Source organism: Ixodes scapularis, unplaced genomic scaffold (assembly GCF_016920785.2).
Source record: "Ixodes scapularis isolate PalLabHiFi unplaced genomic scaffold, ASM1692078v2 PGA_scaffold1__304_contigs__length_218370807, whole genome shotgun sequence".
In the NCBI taxonomy this organism is placed as follows: domain Eukaryota; kingdom Metazoa; phylum Arthropoda; class Arachnida; order Ixodida; family Ixodidae; genus Ixodes; species Ixodes scapularis.
In genome coordinates this window covers 95651490-95672724 of record NW_024609846.1, presented here as the reverse complement: position 1 = coordinate 95672724, position 21235 = coordinate 95651490, and the positions used below count along the sequence as shown (strand labels likewise).

The 21235-nt window shown below is 44.7% G+C and overlaps 1 protein-coding gene across 1 annotated transcript; it reads right to left on the bottom strand.

Moving 5' to 3' along the window:
- Window positions 1–198: 198 nt before the first annotated feature.
- LOC8037406 (N-glycosylase/DNA lyase) lies at window positions 199–11679 on the bottom strand. Its single transcript, XM_029991198.4, has 7 exons — window positions 11456–11679; window positions 7955–8365; window positions 7504–7591; window positions 6585–6776; window positions 5123–5267; window positions 1752–1801; window positions 199–306 (listed from the first exon to the last, which is right to left on the bottom strand). The coding sequence occupies exons 1-7, from the start codon at window positions 11554–11556 to the stop codon at window positions 232–234; spliced, it is 1062 nt and encodes a 353-aa protein (XP_029847058.2). The 5' UTR covers window positions 11557–11679; the 3' UTR covers window positions 199–231.
- Between the last annotated feature and the right edge of the window lie 9556 nt (window positions 11680–21235).

Here is a 21235-nt window from a genome sequence, read left to right as displayed (position 1 = left end):
GCATTTCCTGCTGTTCGTTATAAACGGGTTTGACTGTATATCAGAGGCAAGGAAATTGGTATCTGCAAGTGAATGGTGCAATGGTCATCATACTGTCAGTTAGAAACTTGACAATGAGTGCCCAGATTTAATGGTGACCCAGTGGATGAAGGCTGATGCAGATTTTTGTTTCACTCAACTATCTTTGCAGACAAGGAATTGAGGAAGCTTGTCCTATGTATTGAACCCCAATTACATAGCTGGGCACTTTGCAGACGCACGTCCGGGTTGTTTCGAGTGTTCTTTCAGGTCCGACGTAAACAAAACCTGCAGGAGAAAAGAAAGGTCATCAGCTGGGTGCTATGCCTAGCTTTAGTCAATATTTATTATGAAAGCATGCAACTTTCATACAGGTTTCTTGAATGCAGTTGAAAAGCATAAGGAGGTGAGCTTCCTGGCATGCACGGCATACACTACCTACCTTCCAAGGGTCACCGTACGTGAACGTTCACACGGTGGAATCTAGTCTGCCCTGAGACGGTGTCACACCCCACGTTTCTACTGCATACAAGCAATTCGGCTACTGCTGCATTATGGCCAATAACTTGTTTTTTTTTTTAACATGCATCACACAGCAGTGATTACACGAATGTGGGCTGGTACAATGGCTATCCGTATAAAAACCAGGAGGAATAGAAATTTAACGACCAAGTTTTTCATGTGCTGTTGTGCATGCTTGGCCCCCAAATCCTGTAACTAAACAATGGAGAAAGGGGGGGGGGGGGGGGGGGGGGCGAGTAAACAAACAAAGTAAGATGGTTCCTATGATATTTGGGTTCCGGAAGAAACGTCCCCGGAAAAAATGTCTTCAGAAAAAAAGTCCCCGGAAAATATGTCCCCAGAAAAAAAGGCCCCAGGTGGAAAGTAGGAAAAAATGTCCCCAAAGGGACATTTTTTCCACTGCCGTACGATCAGCTTTTGACTTTGTGTATGAATCTAGAGTCTGTCATTTCATTCCTGATTTTTTAACAATGCATCAGAACTGTTTTTGTTTGTTTTTCATTGTGAAATAAACATTTATAACCATTTCTAGCCAAAACCAAATTATTGTGTTTGGGAAAATTTGAGAGGTACTTGCGTGCCATTCCCAAATAGGTAAAAAGTGTGACACTTAGCACGAACAAGCGATTGGTAGTTGTTTCTTTTTTAATCGTTTTTTTTTTTTATAGAAACGAAAGGTTAGTTATGATCTAAGTTGTTATAGGTACTGAAAGTGCTTATCTCGGGATATAATGCAGACGGTAAAATTTTGTTTCCACTAATACTCTTTCTAAGTAAAATGTGAAAAAACACCAATGTCGTGTTTGCGCAAACAGTGTCACAACGTATACCTCGCAAAATCGCCTTATTTGTTGGGGCCGTTTTTCCCTACCTGCCACACGGTGCCTTTATTCCCAAGGACATATGACCGGACCATCCGAAGGCCATGAGGATCAGAAACCCAGAGATAAGAAATCACTTGGGGACACTTTTTCCCACTTTACACATGGGGCCTTTTTTTCCGGGGACATTTTGTCTGGAGACTTTTTTTCCGGGGACATTTTTTCCTGCACCTATGATATTCATCCTTCCACTCTTTTAGCTAGTTTCAGAAGTTTTGTTGTAGCAGCATGCAAACAAGCCCCTGGTAAAGGCACAATCTATGCGTGCTCTGATGTGGTGACCTTCAGATTTGAACCTCTTAATCACCACAGTGAAGTATGGCTGCTTACCGAGTGTGCCCAGCCAGCATAAGGGCCAAACCGCTCTTTGAAGAAGCTCCCTAAAGAATAAACAAAGGTAAGGTCAGCTATAATTTGGTCGTCTTGTTTCTCTACTTAATTTCAGTGAAGTGAATGAAGAGAGAGCAGTAAGTGTCTGTCTAGATAAAATCTGTTCATTCTCCTGTTTGACAAATAAAAAACACATTATGGTGCTTTTTATATCTGGCACTTCTTTTTTATATGCGGCAAAACTCTGAATTTCCCCTCGCAATTTCGAGTTAGAGTGACCATTTTAACCAGCCACTGAACCAAGGAGTTTGGTGTTTGCAACAATTAGTGGTCTTACAATAAATACTGCCAAGGAATACAGAATTCCCCAGGCAGTTATGTATCTCGCAGCTTAATGTTCTATCTGCTAAACAGTGTGAAATTTTTATGAGAGGACTGAAGTGTGTTTCCATGTCAGGTCGTACAATGACTGTCCAGGTAATATTTTTATATGTTTGTAAGAAATATATGTGAAAGCCATGTTCTTGGGAGGAACATTCAGCTATGTGTGAACACCATAGCTAAATTTTTCCCGAAGCTCAAGGCATGGACATTGCAAAGATTTCAATATGGCAATTTGCACAGCTGCCAACGTCACACCAAAAGCAGGCACATAGTTAAATTTTTTGTCATTTATTTTATAGACATTTTGCAACATTCACCAAATATTAAAAAACACAATAATATACTTCTATGAAAAAAAAAAAGATTATGAAATGTAAAAACAAACATGTTTTAGAGACAGTTTCACAAATTATTTACCAGCAAACAACTTTATGCAAAACGTCACAAAATATTTCAAAATGTGCATTTTGAAATGCAACTTATGCATACATAAAAAATATTTGCTTAGCCATTATTGCAGTTTTGATATTGATGCTGAAACATAAGTAATCTGTCCAAAAGTAGCGAACTTGCACTTCAATATTTTAAAATCTTCATCTTCTATTTATTTTAAGCTCTTCTTAACTCCTTGCAGTAGAGCTAACTTGTGACGGCAAAATATCAAGTAGCATATGACCTCCAAACGAGAAAAACAACAACAAACCTTCACTCAAATTGAGCTAGCTTGTCTTCGTTACAGTGTCTCTGTCGCACGACGTCGATTTCAAAGTTATTCTCTAGAACCGACAAAATCTGTACAACGGTGCTCCTCTATTGCAGAGCGTAGAAAGTCGTCATAACTTAAAACCATGGGACAGGAAGAATAAAAAAACTGTCAACACAACATAAAATATCAAGAACAGCCGAGTTTATTTGACCACACGAAAACAAGAAAACAGAATGTGATGTTGCAAAGATTTGACCAGACGTGGCTTGACAGACTAAATCCTTACAACTCTAGACACGCTTCAATAACGAGCATCCGCCGCCAAGCACCCGAGAACCGACCAACTTCCAAATCTCAGGGAATTAGATCACGATGTTTCCTAACAAGCTCATTTGCGCGCGTTCACTTCTCAGAAAGTCATACTGTCCCAAGCTTTGTATCATTTTTCTGTTTCCTCGTGTTTTCTCCTTAGCCCCCCCCCCCTACTTCTTTTATTTCCTGAGGCATTTTGGTGGACGCCACCACTGCCGGTAGTTGCGAACAGTATGAATGGAAGATTGTCTTGAAACTCAAGCACGCACACAAGGAAGGTCAGTCACTCTGTAACCAAAGCGAGGGAAGTCTTTTTTGACATGTTCTCTCCAAATGCCAATGTGAGAGTTCCTGTATGCCTCTCTCCGGGCTCCAAATGTTTGGTTAGCGTGGTGAAACCAAAACAGCAAGAAAAGTCCTTGTGGTCACCAACTTCTATTTGTAATCCTTGTGTGTTACGTTACACGTCGAGACCTTGAAATGGTAAGCTGATGTTGTACGTTTTCCACCTCACAATCTCGGACACCAAGATAACGACCCCCCAGATACTACTTCCCTCGCTTTGTTTAAGCGGTGACTGACCTTCCTTGTGCACGCGCTTGAGTTTCAAGAAGGCAATCTGCCATTCATACTGTTTGCAGCAGTGGCATCCGCTGACACTCCCTAGGAAATAAGCTGGAGGGGAAGGGGGGTGGGGGGGGGGGGGGGGGGGGGGGGGGTCCTAGGAGTCAACAAAGGGAAATTGAAAGATAAAACAAACCTTGGGATAGTATGACTTTTTACAAAGTGCATGCACACAAACGAGCTGGTTAGCAAATATTATAAAGTAACATCTTGAGATTAGGAAGTTGGTCGGGTTCTCGTAGTCTTGACCGAGATTATCTTGCGGTTGCTTGGCAGCAGATGCTTGTTGTCGGAAGCGTGTCCAGTGTTGTAGATTTAGCCTGTCAAGCCACGTGGGGTCAAATCTTCGTAATACCATGTTCTTTTTTCTTGATCTTTTCTTGTTTTTGTGTGGTCGAATAAACTCAGTTCTTGAAATTTTGTATTAAGTGTCTCTAAAACATGTTTTCTTGACATGCTTCGTAATTTCCTTTGTATATAGATATATAATTGTAATATTTAATATTTGCTGTGCATGTTGTAAATTGTCTATAAAATAAATTGAAGTTTTTTTTACTATGTGCATGCTTTGGTGTGACATTGGCAGCTGTGCAAATTACCATAGTGAAATCTCAGCCATGTCCACGCCTTGATCTTAATTTTGCATCCCTGGGAAACATTTTGCTACGGCGTTCACATAGAGCTGGATGTTCCTTCCAAAAACATGGCTTGCACATGCATTTATTACAGAAATATCGAAAATATTACCCGGACAGTCATTGTATGATTTGAGGTGAAAACACCCTGTACCGATTTTGACAGCCTTGTGCTTTGGCCAGTCAGTGATGCCACAGCTCTGTGCAAAATAGAGTATGTGAGTATGAGAAAAATCCCTGACTGCAAAAGCATGGATAAAGTGGGTCGAAAAAATGCTCTGCTAGAGTCTGCAACCTTGACACTAGCTTATGAAGCAGTCCAGAAATTTACCACTACAGGAAAAATAATCTCATAGGTTTAGATGAAATGGTGATGAACTTGCAATAGCACAATTTTAAAGGCCGATGAGCAGGTAGCACTCTGCCAGGCTGAAAATCCTTTCCCAGTGTTTTCTCCATTCCCCTTGCTCTTCCCTCCTTACCCGAAAAGAGTGGGTCTGGGCGTTAGTTTCAGTAGAAAAGGTTTCCTCCGTTCTGCTTGATCATCGGCCTTTAAAACAATAAAACATGGGCGAGATTTTTTTTCTTAGTTTAAAAGTTCTTTTCTTCTCAAACAGGGGCACAACCCTGAGCCTCCCAGAGGCAATGAGTGGCGCAGCCAAAAATATGTCGGCGACAGTGAACTGTGGCGAGAAACATGAAGTACCCACCAATTTCTCTATAGGCCGTGGTTGTTAGGTTTTTGTGTTTGGACAGGTGCGGTAGATAGTGGCGCACGGCCAGCTTCCAGACATGGACGTCCACAGGCACCACGTCGGCTTTGTCGAGGGCCATCAGGCACACGCAGTCGGCCACCTGCAGTTGAAAATAGAATGAAACCTGAATCCAATGCCTGGTACAAGCACATGGAGTAACAAACAGAATGTAAAAGAAGCTGATGCTGTATGCTTTGGACACACTTGTAACAAGTAAAAAACCAGGATGCACAAAAAAAGAAAAAGACTTGTAGTTTATGGTGATCTTATTTTCAGAATATTTGCGAAGCATTCGTTGGATCAATGTATTGTTCACAATAATTAATACGTCAGGCTTATCAAACAGCTTACTCTATTGCACAAATTTGTTCCCACAAAATATTCCAAGATACTACACTTCCACAAATTCTCTAAACATTAAAGGGGTACTACAACGAAATTTCGGCACTTATTTTATGGTCTATATGTGTTCAAAGGAGCAGTATCACGTCATACACACCAATATCTTGTTAAAAAAGACACGAAAAGAAATTTTAAAACAAATTAAGTGATTAGCAAAGAGCACCTGGTGGATGTCGCTAACGCCTCGTTTGTCTAGGAACCTTGAGAAGTAGTGACGGTTATTGTCTCGCCTCCGGCCACAACGAGAGAAGAGGGGAAGGAGGAACTCCCCTGTTCCCGAGAATTCCTTTTGTGCATCCAGACGTCGCTACTCTACAAGGTTATAGAAGATTAACCCGTCACTCAAAATTCTTAGAAAAGCAGCCGCTTCGATGGCTGGAACGACTAGGCCACCCTCTCGACGTCAGCCTCGCGGTAGCTTTGCTCGTCCCGAGACGACCTACGTCACAATTGCATCAGATGTCACGTGCTCTAAGCTGGGCCTTCTCCGAGCGCTTGCCAGAGTGGGCCGTTTATAACAAAAAATAGAGCCACCAGGCCCAAAATACAAACGTGCGATTCTCATTTACGGATATTGTGGATCATATTCAACCTATTTTTGGACACGACAGATATATTTAAAATTTCGTTGAGGTATCCCTTTAAACCTGCAAATACACAATTTACAGTCAATAGAAAAGACAATGAATAATTAACCAGACTATACAAACTAGGTAGCAAAGCATTAACAATATTTAAGGGGCCTCATTGTGCCCTAGCAGGCACACTCGTTCATGCAGCCAGTACACATCCCAAAGCAAAGAGCTTGCTTTCGCAACTTTTGCCTACTTCTTTAGGTAAAATGAAGCACCAAGGCTTCACTCAAAGTTTTCGAGTCTGCAGACAAACCAGACTTGTCACTGCAGTAAACGGGTCAAGTACAAGCTAAGGGTAGGTGAGAAATTTTCTCCTTTAAAAGTAGAAGGCAAAGGTCACAGGCTTTACAAGGTCACATGTGAGCCCCAAGCAGCCTCACCTTTGGGCCCACACCAGGCAGCTGGAGCAGCTGACTGTGTGCCTCAGGGTAGGATGCCTCACGGAGAGAAGCCAGCCAAAGGGGGTCTTGCTGGGAAAGGGCCCTGGCTGCTGCTCGCACATAGCGAGCACGGTACCCGAACCCAGCTGCCTTCAGCTCCGGCTCCACGCTGTCTCTGTCCAGCTGCTCTGCCTGACCATGAAGAAAAGACAACGCACCATCCCCCTCCGAGCACAGGAAACAGATCGAGGCACAATGGGTGAATGGGAGAAGGAATCCTGCTTTAGGACGGCGTGAAAAAGCAGGATGTTATCCCTTTCCTTTTTCTGCTACTGATTATTTCCATGCCCTCACTAAGTTCTCACTAATAAATGCCCGCACTAATAAATAAATAAGTCGGGGCACCAGAGAAGTTGTGATTTTTATTATTTCAGAGATGAGATTTCCGGAGTTCCGAGAAAGCCTGAACAGTTTCAGTGATGCTGGCAAAATCCCAGTTCAGCATGTGTATAGTATTGCGGAACTAGAATAAAACATGAAAGAGGTCTGGTTATGGTCCCTACTATAATGGGTTTCACCATAACACATACTGCAGCAGTCGCTAAGTGCAAGCTTGTTCCACCTTGCTGCACAAGGGTCTGTGCAGCAACGTGCATCCTAAAGCAAGGTACTCATGCTTGTAACATTCACTGTGGTCCACATTAAAGCGAGCTGACTGAGCTCTCAGTACTAACTAGTCTGAGGTGGCTTATTATTGTACAAAATTAAGTGGAGAAAAAGCAAAAGGGAAGCAAATGATGTAGGCCTGTCCAAACTCGTACCCCACACGTGCCTGTGATTGATTTCTCGACTAAATGTTTGGTCTACACAGACGTATGCATGTGGCATTCGACTATGAAAGGACTTTCAGGACACTCACTGTGGGAAAGGCATAAAAGCTGCCAGTGCTGCTGCTGAGCAAATGGGTGCCATACATCTCACAGAGCTTGTTCACCATAGAGCTGATTCTGTAAAGAAAAGATGCTCTAGTATTGGGCTACTAAATATGGCTGCAAGATGGCACCATGACATATGTCCACTCCACTTCTACTAAAATGGCATAATAAATTAAAGCTGCAAAAGAGGTGGCTCCATCACTTGTACAAGAAGCCTTATGGCTTCCCCGAGTTTTGCACTCATGCCTGCAATCTTTGCTGTCTCGTGCACAGTCCAAATGGAGTAGAAAATACAATTTTTTTTCAACCAACCAAAACACCCACAAGCATTACAAAAGATGCAGTCTCAAAACCCCGACACAATAGGGTGGAGCGCCTTAATGAACATGTAGTACTCAAAGATGGAAAGGTTTTCAAAACCTCAAAGTAACATACCTGGTGATATTGTTGTTAGACGAACAGATGAATGCCACGAGTGCCTCAAAGGGGTCCTGCCTAAGAATCCTGACTCCTGGTAGAGCAACTGCGACGTCCCTAAAGATTTCGTCTGCCGCAGACCACTGCTTGTACAACTTCTCAAGGTCCACATTCATTTGAAAGTAGTCTCTGAGCAAATGTCCATGGTCGTCTAACTGACATTCAGCTTGACTTTCAGACAAGCCGTTCTTGGCTTTCCTTTTTCTGTTAGCTCCCTTTGCTAAGGATAGGCCATCATTACAACTTGATGTAGCAGTACCATTGCCATCAAGGACCTTGTAGAGAATGTTTCCTTCCAAATCTTGCTTGAGGACCCACACCTTGTTAGCAAAGGTACTCAGCCACTCGCCTTCATCATTTTTCTTCCACCTGTGTGCAAAACAAAATGGCAGCATGTTTAGAATGCATATAAACTGCCGCTGAACTCAATCAAAGTGTGTTTAGAATGGGTGCTCTTCACACAACAACCACATGCTTCAAGAAAAATTTTTTTTTTTTGGCGAGTTGCAGTGCAATTAGAAATTGGGCTTGCAATGCAAATTGCCAAAGTCAAAGGGGAAAGACTGTTCAAAATATTTTGAGTTTCAGGCAGACTGGTGGTCATTCGAGACAACCACTCGTATGTGCATGAAGAGGTGTTGTCAATGCCCTTGTTGCCAAACACATGCCCTCATTCATATAACATAGTGAGTGGCCTTGCCTCTGGCAAGGAAGGGTGAAATGCGAACACCATGTGGGCCAGCAGCAGGTCTGCACTAGAATCAGTGCATAACTGAATACTTGAAAAGGCAAATCAGCTTATTTGTTAGAATGCAGCGAGATTCTTTTATAACAAAGCCTTTGAGTACATTTGCTCGCCCTCATGTAGAATGCCAATCACTGAAATTTAGGGAGAAAAACAAGGAAATTCCGAGGACCAGAACATGTTTAAAACCAAGAATGTCATCAATGCTGGGATGTTCCATGTGCTCATGAACGTCGTGCTTTTCATCCCGTTTTTCCTGTGCGTTAACTTTTTGTCTCGTATCTTACAAGAACCATTTACATATTCGAGGATGTGCCTGGAATAAGCGCCACAATCTCAAATGTCATTTGTCTGTCCATGACAGATCTGAAACACTTCATACGAAGTGTGGCCAGTATGGATTCGAATAACGTCTTTGTGGGCCCGTGTCAGTTGTACACCTCTATAGTCACATACAGGCTAAGAATTAGCAAAATAAACACCACCAGATAACCAACCAGGAAAGACGAAAGCTGTGATGAGTTATGTTATGTGTGAGCTTGAGGAAGAGAAAGATGTTGGCACGGCCCAGGGCATCTGAGGTGGGAGCGCACAATTCCTGTGCCTGTTCGAATTAAGATGCATTTTTTTTTCTGTCCAGCCTGTCCTGTATCTTTCGAAAGTGAGCAATATGCACCGATCCCCCAGGTGTCAGTGCGGGGTGCACACTATCATCGCATTGCAGAAGGATACTGGCTGGCGGAAATAAGGACATGGCACATTCATAACTTGTATCCGACTATGGTTTAGATATTGCACTAGTTATGGTGTACTCATACTCAAACATAAAAACAGTCAGTTGAGAACAGTAACATAAAGGCCCGTTCACACTCTTGCAACTGAGAATGACCGAGAGAGACGAGATCTGTTATAACTTCTTTAAATTTCTTAGGACGAGAGAACACACTGGCAAGCTGGCGCCATCTATGCGGTGATCCTGGAACTGCATCTCACAAGAGTGAAGGTTTTGCGAGATTTCCCGAGGTCAAATGTGCGTAATACCTATAAGAAAGGCTCGTTTATAATGTTGACAAAAGTTTTTCGAGCCAAGAAAGAAAGGATAATGCGCGAGAGAAATAAAAAATATGCTGGACCACCAAGTTTACACTGCTACCCAATAGATGGTGGCGCCAGTGTGTCCTGTCGTAAGAGGTTTAAAGAACCCAGTTTTAAGAGGTCGCAAGAGTGTGAACGGGCCTTAAAACTTAATTGCTTGTATTACTGAACAGAAAGCATTTGGAAAATATATTTGCAAAATGCTAAAAATACAGTGAAATGGTGTGTGTGCGACAGAAAATGTTCTGGCCTCAAATCAAACTAAACACACATGGGGTGCAAGAAACTTGAGCAAAAATGTTTCACTTCATCACACTGTGGTCGTTTTTGTGATTGGCAGAAACGTTCGTTGTCGTTTGTTTATATATTTTGCTTGTGCACAGAGGCGGAAAGTTTTCGATTTCTCCAAGGGAAATCGGGACCCGACAGTAGAGGTCTGCACGGCCAATATTTAGGAGCCCGGCCCGCTGTCTCTTGGATCTGGGCCTGCCCACGGCCCGCTATCCATTTTCGTCAGCCGGCCCAGCCCAACGCTAATTTTCACGAGCCTGCTGATGCTCGCTCTATTTTTGCCCAGCATGAATAGCTCACAAACTGCACGGCATGGCAGCTCGCTTGCAACTGCTACACATGTTGACTACGGTACCCAGTAGTCAATGCAGTGGGCATCCTTTTTCCTTTTTTTTCTGCCATTATTAGTTGGACCGACCTGTGGGCCTATGCGGCTCGTTAAGAAAAATTACCCACGTTGCCCTTTTCTACGACCAAGCCCGCACATGGGAAAGAATGGAAAAATAAAATTGGCAAATAGTAGTAAACAAAGCCATGTGTCAAGGCAGAAAACGAACGGAAACGTCGCGACAGGTTTGGACAAAAGACGAACAAAGTTCTACATTGCCCATTCCCGCTGCGGTCTTTTGTGGTGGTTTGCGAGAACTTTTTTATAAAGAAAAACACCCTTCAGGGGAACTTTTTCAGTCATATTGATGCACGCAGTCGTACGTACAGTTGGTTTACGCCTGCGAGGGTGCGCATTCTGTAGGAGCGTATCCGTGAGTGTTGATGGGGAGAAGCGACTGTACAACGGCAGCGGCGCCGTTGACGAAAATGATCGCCGCGCCGCTATGCTCCGAAAGTGCATTCGCTGCACACGCACACGAACCGTAGAAAAGCATACCCAAACACACATGATTTCAACATTTAGGTATCTCCACTATCGTTCCTCCCCCCAACCATCCAAATAAACTTTCAAAAAGCATTGCTGCTAAAAAGAAAAGAAAAGAAAGTAATTCCTTGTTCGGCTTGCTTTGTAGCTTTAATGCAAGTTCACGAGTCGGCCTGTGGCCCACGGGCTGGCCCGTAACCGTGCAAACCTCTACCAGTACAGGAGGCTATGACCAGAGAGATCTCCCCAACCCTCCGTGCACCCACAGGTGGAATTTAGTTTCCCCGTAGTCGGCGCCTATACTTGTGCAAGTTCGCAAGCTAAATGCCTCCGCGATTTCTTTAATATTTTTTAAGCCGAATTTTGCAAACGCTTTAGACTGCTGTCAAGGTTACTTGAATCGCTAAAAACTGCACTGACAACTCTCCCGATGTGAGGTCAGCCAGTATCATACCTGAAAGACTGCCCGCAACGTAGAGTGATATCTAAATTGAGCTGACGTCGAGTGCATTGAATAGACGCCCAAGCCATTTGACTGGCAGAATGAACAACCATCCGCTTGGCTCTTCGGCTTCACTCCGCACCAAAACAAACAGTCATGCGGCGATTTGAGGCAAAATGGCAAAACCGCAAAAAGCTTCCGCGGCTCCCGCTGTCTCCTTTTTGAAATACGTAGCTGGATAGATACGCAGTTGGATAGCCGAAGAACTGTTAAAGATATAGATCCAAAGCACCACCCCAAAAAACGCCGTTATAGGCGGCGGCTAGCGCCACCTAGCCTATATGAGGGAGGTTTTGCATTTGTTATGCCTGTCGCCTCCAGAGCTCCAGTGCGAACGCGAAATTCCCCTACCTTCGATTACACTTCGGCATCTCGTAAACTTTGAGCGCGCGCGTGCTGGCAAAGCACTTGCACGCTCACGGACCTCTCCATTTCCAGTGGAGCGCTCTACCAACTGAGCTGACCAGGAGTTAGACGTCAATAGAGCAGACGGGTTTTATTAGCTGCCACCAGTCTAACACCAACAAGAATAAACGGCCTGCATTTTTAGGGTTATGATAATAACGCAATTAAATGCAAAGGTGCCAGCGAGCTGGACAAGAATGACGAAAATAATTCCGGGAGAAGGTGAACAAGGGGGAAAAAGGACAAACACGAATCTCCATGATAAAGTAGTGAGTGCACAGGCGAGCTAGTGGATGTTAACCATTTTGTTCTTAGCCCGAGACTGAGGCAGGAAAAGAGGAAAGTTTCAAAGTAGAAGAAAAATGAACAGTCGAGCAAGGTGACTGGTGCGCGACCGAAAAAATCCGCCTGGTCCGCGTATCGAACACGGACCTCTCCATTTCTAGTGGTGCGCTCTACCAACCGAGCTAACCAGGGGTTAGACATCAGTAGAGCAAACAGGTTTCATCAGCTGCCACCAGTCTAACACCAACAAGGGTGAGGGCTTGAATTTTAAGGTTGTGATTATCGGTCGCGCACCAGTCACCTAGCTGTGTTTGCAGATTTGTGTTTGTCCTTTGTCCCTCTTGTTCCCCTTCTCGAGGGATTATTTCCGTTATTCTTACCCAGCTTGATTGCAATTTTGCCTTTAATTGCATGATAATCATAACCTTAAAATGCAAGCCCTCGCCCTTGGTGGTGTTAGACTGGTGCCAGCTGATAAAACCTGCTTGCTCTACCGACGTCTAACCCCTGGTTAGCTCAGTTGGTAGAGCGCTCCACTGTAAATAAAGAGGTCCCGGGGTTGATACCCGGGCCAGGTGGTTTTTTTCGGTCGCGCACCAGTCACCTAGCTGTGTTTTGGAAATTTGTGTTTATTCTTTGTCCCTCTTGTTCCTCTGCTCCAGGGATTATTTACGTCATTCTTGTCCAGCTTTCTTGCAGCCTTGCATTTAATTGCATTATACTCATAACGCGCACGTTCCCAAACTTAATGGCATTGAATAATAATAAAAAGCATCGGTAACTAACCATGTTAGTTAATCATGGTATGAGCTTTTTATGTGGTAAATGCGGACAGAAAAAAAAAGTGACAACATAGCAGGTAGAACAAGCCTAACCGTTTTTGTCAACAGGTAGTTCCCAATTTTCGGGTATTAAATTTGAATGGTCATTAACAGAAAAAAAAAAAGTATAATCTCCAGTAGAGTTCCCCCTTCCAAGGCAGCACGTCGACAGTGGGCCAGCGCCGGGGGAATATTGCGCACAATATTGGCCCAGTTTCATTTTTTGTACCACGGCCCAGTATTGAGCCAATATCGGTTAACGATCGTTCTGAAAGTGGGCCAGAATCGGCGATATCATTCGAGTTCTGGGCAGAGATGGGCGAATATCGGTTAACATGGCCGCGGCCGCTGCGGTGTCAGCGTTCAGCGGACTTGGGCCAACCGCTCAGTTGGGAAACTGCCACAGAGCCTGCTCTGAAAAAGTGGCACCGATCCGTACTTGAGAACCGAGCTAATAGCGATCACAACGCCGCCATTTCTCCCGCACCGGCCACTCGAGGAACTGCACGTGAGTTCTATTTTGGCTTAATCGGCCATTTTGGCTCTGAAACAGATACGGTGGAAGGGGCTTCGGGGCGGTGAGAAAATGTGGGCTTGTTTCGCCGATATGTGGATTAAACAATCTCGTTATTCAAGAAATGTCTTGATAAGGCAGCCTGTCCCCGGGAATCTGGAGCGGCTCACCAGAAATCAAAAGGTGAAAGAGAAATTGCTCATTCTATGAACCAAAATGGCGACCATATGGGGAGCTTGATGCTACCTTCTGAGGGATCTAGTCACCTTAACGCACACTAACCCTTCTTTTGTTTAATTAGATCTAGCAAGTAACTCTTGAACGGCTACTCATTAGCTTAACTTCAATACTTCGTGGGTACCAGGTGACAGTATTTAACTCGTTGTTCAACTGCGTCCTTGGATACCACGCCATTTCGTTAGATTGTCTTCGTTTTCTCACGCGGCGTATCCCATATGACGGAGAGGCAGCTGCAGTAATTTCAGCAAATGTGCGAGTCCGGTTTTTTTTTGTTTTTTTTTTTTTCTTTCAGTAGTTTAGCAGTATTTTTTATTGCGATGTGAGCGACTGTCAACTCGCAGCATAGAGGCGCACATACGTTGGGATGGCCCACAGATCGGATAGACAGTTAAACGCACCACACACGACAATATAAAATATAATTTCGCAGAAACGTATGAGTTATTGACCTGTTTGCGTTTCAAAAAGGAATGCAAAACGTTTTTTTCTTCTCAAGTTCTCATTTGTTTACGAGTTATAGTAGGCTTTTTTGTTTGTTTATACACAGGGGTGGATTTAGTGGGGGGGGGGGGGGGGGGGGGGGTCTGGATGTCCTGACCCCCCTCTTGATTTATGCTTGTGTAAATTTTAGGGCGTTAAAACGAAAGGAGAGGGGGAGAGGGTTCCTAAAAATATGGTACGCTGACCAACACCTGACCCCCCCCCCCCCCCCCCCCCCCTCAGGAAATTCCTGCATCCGCCCCTGTTTATACAAATTTGATATGTAGTGCATCCTCCGCCTCGTAATGTGAGCAGGGGTAAAAAGAATAGATAAAGATGTCTCGTCTAATTAGAACAGCAAAACGATTTCCGGTGCTAAAATAGCACCTGCGGGCAGCGATGCTTTTTAGTGCGAGCAGTTTTTGTCGATAACGTAGAAAGGGAATTATATCGTGGGTTTTTTTTTTTTCTTTTTTTTTTTTTTTTTTTTTAGGATTTCTACGTCACCAATAAGGTCACGACCCCTCCCCCCTTTCCCCCACAACCCCAAAAGTAATCGATGTCAAATAGTCACAGATGCATATGCGAAATACGTAAACGGGAAATACCACTATAAATGCCTCTGCGCTCAGCTATGTGCAAACGACTCGGCCCTGGTAGTTGCAGTGCGCCAGATCGCGTGACAAGCAGTGGCCTCACCGATCGTTTGATCGTAGGTGAGAGGGATCACAGTTCTTGCACCGCATTAGATTTCGCGTAGTGGGCCGTTTTCTTTGGCGCAGCAGCATTTAAATTTTTTTTGCATGTAAATTATATAACGTCAAATGAAATAGTATTGCCAACAAATAATATCGAAGTCGTCCACGCAGGTGGGTATATAGACGCTTTGCAGCAGTTGTGCATGGGCGCCGCCATAACCAACCTTCAGTTTTTGCTTTCCTGATTACTTTCACTTCCTTCATCATTGCCAAGGATGCGTCGTTGTCATTTTAGATTGTACTGTGTCTTTCTGTTCAGCATTGGCCTTTGTGGAGACTCGTCAACGCTCGCTTAGTGGCTCGGCAATCTAGGTGAGACGAGAGAAGGTGAGCAATTGGCGGCTGTAATCTGGCGCGTGTGAAAATCATCGATACATTTTTACCCAAGAAACGTTTAGTTGCAGAAATGGAACAAAAAATGTTGGGAAGCGTCGCATCTCAAGCCTTGAGCACCACCTTCAAAGAACATTTTGTGGGCCGGAGTTATGCGGCCTTGAAACAGGGGCCGGGCAATATTTTCATCAAGAGGAACTTCACCGGATTTTTCACTCGGGTAAGCTGCGCTCAGTGTTCTGAAGATTCAGCTACCTCTTGTTTGAGTTTTACATCTCGTACAATTACCGTTCAAAAGACGAAGTTTGTCATTCGTATGCGGAATAAAAACAATTCCGTAAAGCGTAAGAGCGAGCTGGCAAACCGTTAAGACACACCTGAGGAAAAACCGTCGCGTCGCCTTGGTTATTGGCGGTGCTACGCGAAGCGACTTTCGCTCACATGAAATTCACGCTTTAGGAATACCCGATGGGGGTCCGCAAAATACACTCTCTCTCTCTCTCTCTCTTTCTCTTTTTTTTTTCTTTTTTAGACGAGAGCGATTACGATTGATCAAACGGGAATTATGTCTCAGCAGGATCGGAGTTATGCGGCCATTATTCTGCTTTCAGCGATGTAAATAAGATTAACGTAAGACTCAACTTTCACGGTGCCGGTTTTATAAACACGACGGTCATGCCGTCACAAGTAAGAAACATATCTATATCTTCTACTTACTCAGTCTTTGAAATTCCTCTTGTAACAGTACCATGCTACAAGTACCTTGGGGTGCACATCATTTCTAACATGCCATGGAAAACTCATACTGACCACATTATCGCCAACGCTAACTCCATGCTTGGTTACCTAAAGAGAAACTTTAAGCTAGCACCAGTATCCCTAAAACTACTAATGTATAAAACCCTTGTCCGTTCCAAACTAGACTATGCTGCAGCAATCTGGGATCCTGGTCTCTCAACTCTCGTGACTGATCTTGAAGACCTAGAGAATCGCGCATCGCACATCTGCACTGTTAGCGAAAATGTAATATTTCGCCTGTTTACACCCCATTTTCACTCGTTAGCATATTTTTACACGCTCTGCTAGTGATAAATCGTCAAAAAATTACTTCGGGTAGTAAAAATTGGTGTTTTGGCTTCGGTTTACACGACTAGGCGTGTAAGCAACACTGAAAACACCCCAGCCCAACACCCCAAAACGTCGAGCGCCATGTTGCTTCTGCCTTGAAGCGGTACCGGCGGTACGGCGGAAGCCGAAGGTGAGTGTTTGATTTTTTTTATCAAGTTTGTATAGAATGTAGCACGTCTCAGATTTTTATTACATGACATACAAGAACGTTAGATTTGCTTTGAGCAAGCCTGCTCAGGCGTTAAGCCCGATTCACACAACCGGCGTTTAGCCACCCCGTCGATTGGAAACGACTCGACTGCTCGCCGGTTCTTTTGCGCGAGCTTTCGCTCGGGCGCTGTGAACCCTATGAACTGTGGTGCTCAAAGCTAGCACAATTAGGCACGGCTAGCGTCCCGGTGGAAGCTGCAGAGAGCGGAAACCGAAGACACCGTCGCATAAGAGTGGCGAAGCCGCGATCCTGCGCTGATCGTTGTCCCGCCGCTCTCTCCGGCAATATCGACACTTCGCTGCTGGGTGTCTCGTATTTCGACGTTTTAGAGAAACTTGGCATTGGCAAGCGCGAGGAGTCTCTATATCGTTTTCTCCGTCGCCTGCGTGGAGGAAACACGGTGGCGATAGAAACATATGCTCATGCAGTCAGTCAACTTGGACAATCCCCCTGTTCCCTCAATCCTATCGCATTCTTTGACTGCGTTTGTGACAACAACGTTTCCCCAGTGTGAAAGCTTTCAGTCACAACGGGCTACAAACTGGGTTGTGCATTGCATGTAGCCCTGAGGGAATTCTTCGCCGGAAACACCAGCACATTAGTTTCATTGGTAAGGTGACCGGCCACTAACGTGTTTGGCAAATGAAGCGATCACGGGTAAGTAGAAATGCAAACAATGTTGAATGTATATTAAGGTGGTTGTAGCCAGAGCCTGCCAGTTGAAATCAACCTTTAACAATATAGTCTGCGGTAACTTCTTTTTGCACTTAGGATTGCAATTTTAAACACAAAGCCACTCCACATAGCTGTCGAAAATCGTGTAAACAACAGCAGTCATCGTCCCCGGTTCGGATGAGCGAAGCCTTAGCTTGATGAAAAGAATGGCGGTCTATACTTCTTGGTTGTTTCAATCACAACCTCGCACAGCTGAACAGACAAACAAATCAAGGAAATATATCCCGCGCTGGCTTGCAAATCAGAGCACACGAGCAGGGTACATAGCAGAGCAGAAAACACTGGCAATGAGCACACGGAGGCATGCAGCTTCCTTTCTTTTTCCCTCGGCGAACGATTGGTTTGCTGCAGCATTCCGTAAGCACGTCGACATTCAAAAGTTGAGCCTGATCTGTCTTGCAGTGCCTTGCGGAACGGCAAGTATCGCCCACCATTCCACAAGGCACTGCAGGACTCGCAAATGTGTGAACAGTGCTTTGCAATAAAGGCCATGATCGGGCAGCAGGTGCCCATCTAAAGACATTTAATATTGATTGGCATTGAACTAACCTTTGGGCTTCATCACGTAGCAAGCATGGGTGAGGTATAATTCAAGAACATTTAATGTTCGACGAGTTTAATATGTTGTGGTGCTTTCCCATCTGTTTCGGTGTCACGGAGTGGGGTTCAAATTAATAAAAATAATTCAATGATCCACTCTGAGAATAAACGAGAAATTACGGGAAAAGAACAAGAGAGCTAAGTTCGACCATTGACTAGCGCTAGGTCCACGCCTGGTGTATAATCAGTAGAGAAAGATGATGACACAGGGAGGATAAGCAAACAAAAGATTCGATTTAATAAAGTGAAAAACTAAGCTGTACACGGCAATAGAGCACTCAACACAAATCACACTCCAGCTCAAAGCTATGGAGCCCTGCGAGCCAGAAACTAATACAAAAAAGACTTGACGCTCATAAAACCGGAATAAGCCAACAAAACAGTGACGAAAACCCGACACTAACAACGAGAGCAAACCGAGATGGAGCTCGAACGTTACCGCTACACACATGGGATAATCCCCCAAAACAGTCGCGACAGAAAGTAGCACTGTGTAAAAATCTTCCCAACATTCAACAATTCGTACTTCAGAGCCAGAGAATGCAGTAGACAAGTCCTAGAAAACCAGGCTTAGCTTTCCGGTAGGTGCCGAGTCCAGAGCAGTCCGTAGTCTGGAGTTGTCGGCCGAAGAACGGCGTCTCGAAGTCCAGCGGTCCAATTAGAGGCTTGATGAGGTCGACACCGCGCACCACACAGCCACACACGCTTCAGCACAACAAAATCAAACACTTGTCCGACAGGCAGGGCAGAAGCCAAAAATTATACGTTCCAAGACTCATCTGCAGGGAGTAACCGCGTTGAGTAGCGACCCGGCCAGCTCTGGGGTTGGACTACCTTCTTTGTTCCCGAACCCCCTTTTATAGGCTCGTCTACCGACCAACCTCCCGTTTCCCCGCCTTTCGGGTCAGTCAACTTTCAAGAAAAACAAAGCTACACAGCAACGACCCAAATGGCAAAACCTATTACATTTTTCAGACAACCAAACATATGTGCCCATCCATTCCCCCGTACGAGTCCAAAAACATCAATTATCGCCGATACATAGAACACGACAGGCGGCAGACTGAGCAAAGCCGCCGCCTTCAAAAAGCGCGCTAGCCAGCGTAAACATCTTTGTATCCCGGCGGTGCCCCTGCATGTCAAATCGGCACCATACGCGAGCCAGCATACGCACCCCTCCGTCCGCGAGGTCAAAGCCACAAACTGTGACCTGGGATGATCTACGTCGCCCGTTAACAAAAACCCATTCCGCAAACGAGCAAATTCGTTGGGGACTTAGAAAGGAACTACGACGGGACGAACTGAGATTAAAAGTGGCACCACACTCCCCCTTTTTGACCGTACCAACACTTAAAGTGGTCCAAAAAAAAGATCATAAAAGTATTTAAAAAAATGAAGAGAAGCCTGAATTTGTGACACCCGGTTTCTCCATCCTGTGTTTTTTTTGTGCTTTTTCTATTACGAAGCGAGACATTATTCCAGCCGTAGGCACCAGATGTAATTCCCGTCTGCGATCATAAGATTATAGGATCCTAACTGCCGGCAGCTAAGTCTCAATTACATCCGGCTTGTGCATACAGTGCAACATCTTTTGCTATTCAGCCGATCATCACTTTACAGCCTGGGTATCTGTTCTTGTAAACGACAGTAGTGCTACATGTTAAACGGCTCTGAAGCGATAGAGCAAACTCACATCTCATTATCTTTTAGCTGAATAAACTGTTTGTTTGGTTATGCTTGTTATCCAATTTTTGTTTTAAATTTAATTTTCTCATATAAACACCTTACATTATAGAAAAAAAATCTTTTTATAGTACGGAGGTGTCCATATTAAGAAGACATGACTGTATCATCTTTGAAACTAATTTGCCACAGCCAGTGTTATAATATGTATTGATTTTTTATGCAGTGCCTGCCTTTCCTTGCCCCTTGTGAGGACGACTGAGAAAGCGACTTTGCGCCACAACGACGGATGGCAAGTGTCCCAAGTGTCGTCACCTATAGTGGTCATGTGCTATGTGTTCGCAGCATTGTAAGCCGACCGTGGAGCACTTTCAAAAGGGAACTTTCGCCATGTGCACAGTATGGCCGTGTACAATATGGGGCACGTACAGTCAGAAGAATTATGAGAGGGAACATGCGGACGTGTGTCACTTGGTACAGGCAGAGCAGCCTAGCAAGTGTCATGCTTGTGCACTGAGGGGCCCTGGTTTGAAGAGCCGAGGCAGAAGTTTCAGCGGCGGTGTCACCGCCCTGGCGGCTTGTCGCCGAAACAGAAACGGGGTTAGCTAGCTTTGCTCGTGGCTGGCTTTGTGTAGTGTGTGTAGACCGGGAACGTAGGCTTATGAACTTCGGCAACAAGAATACTACACGGCTTTGGTGTTTTGGTACGAGCAACAAACGTGACACTATCTGCTACGACTAGCTACGACCACCCACCGCAGCGGTGAAGGCATCCAAGAAGCAGAACCTGTGTATTACGCCGTTGCCGTAACCCAACAGTGCTCGTTTGTCATGGAGGGCTTTCCGCCCAGAGACTTTGCTCGTCACTGAGTGTTATTTCCCGTGTTTCTCTTTGTGTGCGCAGTGGCTGGACGGGCCTCATACAGCAGTTCTTCAGTCTCAAAGGTGACTAAAAGTTGAGGGTGGATGGACTTGCAGCAATCCCCTCGGTTGGTGCGTGTGACAGAACCTTTGTACAACATCATCGGGAGGATGCTGTTGTGAGTTAGCAAGTTGTCCAATTGTATGTTCATTATGCTAATATTTGAAAAAGCTTGTTTAAAAGGATGCTGGACCAAAATTTGGATTTCATAAAATAAGGCCGCGGAAGCTTTGAATGGGAGCTCTACAAACTCCGAAACATCACTCATACATTAATATCTCAAACGGATGGCCGTATTCTTGGAAAGGAAAGGGCACAATCAAACAAGAAATGTGACATCATACTTCTCCTGGTACACTTTAGAATGAGGGGAAGCGGCCTCGCTTCTCTCATTCCCGCTTCGGTTCGCCTGCTTAAGGGGATGAAGCCTAGAGGAGAGGGAATGAGAATCGCGACATCACATGTCTCGTCGGCCTTGTTGAATCCCACATGTTTCCAAAAATACGGCCATCCGTTAGAAATAATGCTGTATGTGTGATGTTTTGGGGGTTTTGCAGCGTCCCGCCTACCGCCCCAGTGTTGTTTTGCAAGCTTCGAATTTCGGTTAAGCATACCTT